The 3263-nt window shown below is 43.4% G+C and overlaps 1 protein-coding gene across 1 annotated transcript in view; it reads left to right on the top strand.

The window, feature by feature from the left end:
- Positions 1 to 2596: 2596 nt before the first annotated feature.
- Positions 2597 to 3263, top strand: part of SLC38A8 (solute carrier family 38 member 8) — a 20095-nt gene continuing 19428 nt past the window's right edge. The window contains exon 1 of the mRNA XM_083370536.1: positions 2597 to 2961. Coding sequence (XP_083226662.1) covers positions 2773 to 2961 — 189 coding nt within the window. The 5' untranslated portion in view covers positions 2597 to 2772. The remainder of the gene's footprint in view (positions 2962 to 3263) is intronic.

The raw sequence follows: 3263 nt of genomic DNA, 5'->3' as shown, positions 1-3263 counted from the left end.
ACCCTCCAAAAGTATATCAGAGTGTGCCAGTCTGTGCTGAGCTTTTCTTATTGGCCAAGCCCTTTATTTCCAGCCCAATGGCTAAATTCTGAATCACACCAGCCAATTAAAGCATTCCTTTGTGGACCGCGGATGACTGAAAGGGACACTTTGAATGGCTCAGAACGCAGCAGGCTGCAAAGACATAATCAGGATGACGGGAACAATTAGCCATTCATAATTCTTTATAGCAGCTGATTAAAACCTCTTTATCCTGCTTACCGAGATCAGAAGGTCACATGGCTGGGAAGTAAAAAATGAATTACTGATCTGGTGATAGGTAACCAAAGAAGCCGGCCTTAGTTCTGACACATCAAGCTCTTTTTTAATTTCTTGGTATAATTTCTGTAGACCCGTCGCTGCTTCTATAGACAAACAAATGGGCTAAAATATTCATATTTTTTGACGCATCCACCCACGCTATTCAACACTTTTTGGTGCCTTCCTGCTTTTGAAAATTGCTCTGAACTGTGCAGCTCTTTCCTGATATGTTGCCTTGGTGTTTTTAAGTTGGTATACATTTGCTTTTTTATAAACTGTAACATTCCCAAGTGAAGGCAGGTCACTTTATTGTTAACTTTGTGATGCTCATTTGGGAGCTGGCCTTTAAGATGACTGCATGTTTTCTGCCTAAACTATTTGAAACTTCGATAACAAATGGAAACCTGCAAAGATGGAGCCAAAATAATATATATGACATGACATGGCATGGCATGGCATGGCAAGGCAAGGCAAGGCAAGGCAAGGCAAGGCAAGGCAAGGCAAGGCAAGGCAAGGCAAGGCAAGGCAAGGCAAGGCAAGGCAAGGCAAGGCAAGGCAAGGCAAGGCAAGGCAAAACAAAACAAATCAAAACAATGCAGCAGTTGTAATGCATGACAAAAGAATCCGGGCCTCCTCATGCAGCCATGGCCAACCCCTTGGCTTTTTGGACATTTTGGTACATACCCAACTTCTTGGACATCTGTTGTTTTGTCTGAAACATTGCCTACAAACAAGTCCCAGAAATCTCAACTTTGAAAGCACATGGTCAAGTCGGCTTGGATTTCTGAAAATTGTTGACAGGTCAGGGAAGCTGCTTTGAAGACTGAAGCTCGGTGGTCCACAGCCTCAAGATGACCAGTTCAATATTTCAACTGTCACCAACTGTAAGATGGGTGGACTTCAAATACTAGCACGAATGAAGGCGAATATACATGTCCTAGGATTATATTGTTGGATCCAATCTGGGTCAATCTCCAGGACCAGAGGTTTAGTTTTCTGAGCTTTTGGATTCGTGCTGGAGCCCAACTTCAGGGGACTTCTCTCTCACCATTCTCGTGAGAGAGACATTCCATAAGGATGGTCTCCAGCACGACTCCAAAAGTTTGGAAGACTAAACCTCTGGACCTCAGTGACCAACCCAGATTGGATCCTTCAAGTACTAGACTAGAAGTTGAATCAAGGCAACTGGACTTTTCTTTCTTGATTTAAAATGTTTCACTGCTTTATCCAAGGAGCTTCTTCCATCGAAGCAAGTTGGTTAGGGGGGACTCTATATAAGTCCCCCCTAACCTACTAATGAGCCGATTCAGAGTAGGTGACACATGAAAGCAACCTGGAGGACATATATGGAGGTCCCCCCCAGCCAACTTGCTCAGAATGAAGCTACCTAGATAAGCAGCAAAGCATTTCAAGCCAAAAGGAAAAAAAAAAGTCCTGTTCCCATGTCTCAACTTCCAGACGACTCTATCTGAATGACTGAGAATCTTAATTGACATTCAGGTGCCAGAATGCCCCACCCACCATGCTGCAGATGCCAAGGTTGAGGAACCTTGAGCTTGTCACTGCGTTTTTAGGTTTTGTCAGTAAGCTCCTGGCAGTCTGTTTCTTTGCAGGTTGAATTGTTATCTTATCATTGTAACCATGGTGAGTGTCACGTGGTCAGCCATGTATTTTGTTTGGTTTTATATTTATTACTGTGTGCGCATGTCCAAAGAAAAAGTTACTTTCTTTTTTCCCTTTCCTTTGTGCTCTCTGGGAGATAGACATGTAGCCATGAGTCTTTCTGTGTTTGTACAAGTTTCTTTGTAATTAAAAGTTTAATAGCAAAATATATGCTTCGGGTTTTCTTTGTTTATCATGCATCAAATGAACCTCGATTCATCGCCCTCTGATAGGGTTTATTTACTCTTCTGACAGAGCTGAACATCTTGAGAACATCTGAATATTGCGCCAAAGTCTGGGTGCTGCCATCTTGCGCACCTTGACTCTGATTTAAGTTGGCCCCGGTTAGCAAACATTTCCCTGCAGAATCTCTAGCACATCTGCTATTTTCATTATGTCCGCTTTTAACCTCTCCCAGTAAACCTTCTAATTAAATTAAGCGTTCGTTGGGGGCTGCAAATTGCCTAGAGAAGCTTCATTTATTTTTAGCACGTGCACATGTACACGTCATTTCACATTCCTTCGGTCCTAGGACAGTTTGCTCTGTTTCATATGTCCCTCTCATTTCTCAGACACCCCCCCAATAAGGTTTAGGCTCATGAGTGGGGTGAGGGGTGGGTGTGGGAGAAATCTTTGGAGCCCTTCTTCCCATTCTTTTGTCATTTTTTTGTTTCCAGATGGAGAAAATCTTTTAAACTTTTCTGCAAAGCCATGGACAGATTGAGTTCCTTGAGAAGCGTTGTGGAGTTGTTGAAGTCTACTTAGATCTGCTAGCGATAAAACACCAAATCCTCCTTTTTCTTTTCAGACATGGAGGAGTTGGCTAGAGAGAGCATCAGCTTGCTAGCTAAGCCATCTCTGGAGTCCGATAGCCCCCAACTTTCCTCATTTGGTGCCGTCTTCATCTTGCTAAAATCTGCCCTTGGAGCAGGACTCCTGAATTTCCCCTGGGCCTTCAATAAAGCTGGCGGAATGGCCCCAGCGATCTCCGTGGAGCTGGTAAGTGCCAATGGATAGCTCTCCAGACCTCTTCTTGATTGGACTACCTGAGACCTCCTGTACATTAGATTACCTGAGACCTCCTATAGATTGGACTACCTGAGACCTCTTGTAGATTGGACTTCCTGGTCCTCATGCAATAAATAAGGAATACATTTCAGGTCATCCAGTACTAACTGTTGACTAGGAAGCAAGTTCCTCAAGTTGTAAATAACTTAAGGAAGACTCTGAGAGGTCCTTTGAGAGAAACCCGGCTACCTGTAGTCCTTGATTTACAGCCATTTGTTTAGTGACCATTCAAA

Source organism: Vipera ursinii, assembly GCF_947247035.1.
Source record: "Vipera ursinii genome assembly, chromosome: 10".
Taxonomy (NCBI): Eukaryota; Metazoa; Chordata; class Lepidosauria; order Squamata; family Viperidae; genus Vipera; species Vipera ursinii.
This window is presented reverse-complemented; position numbering and strand designations above follow the sequence as displayed.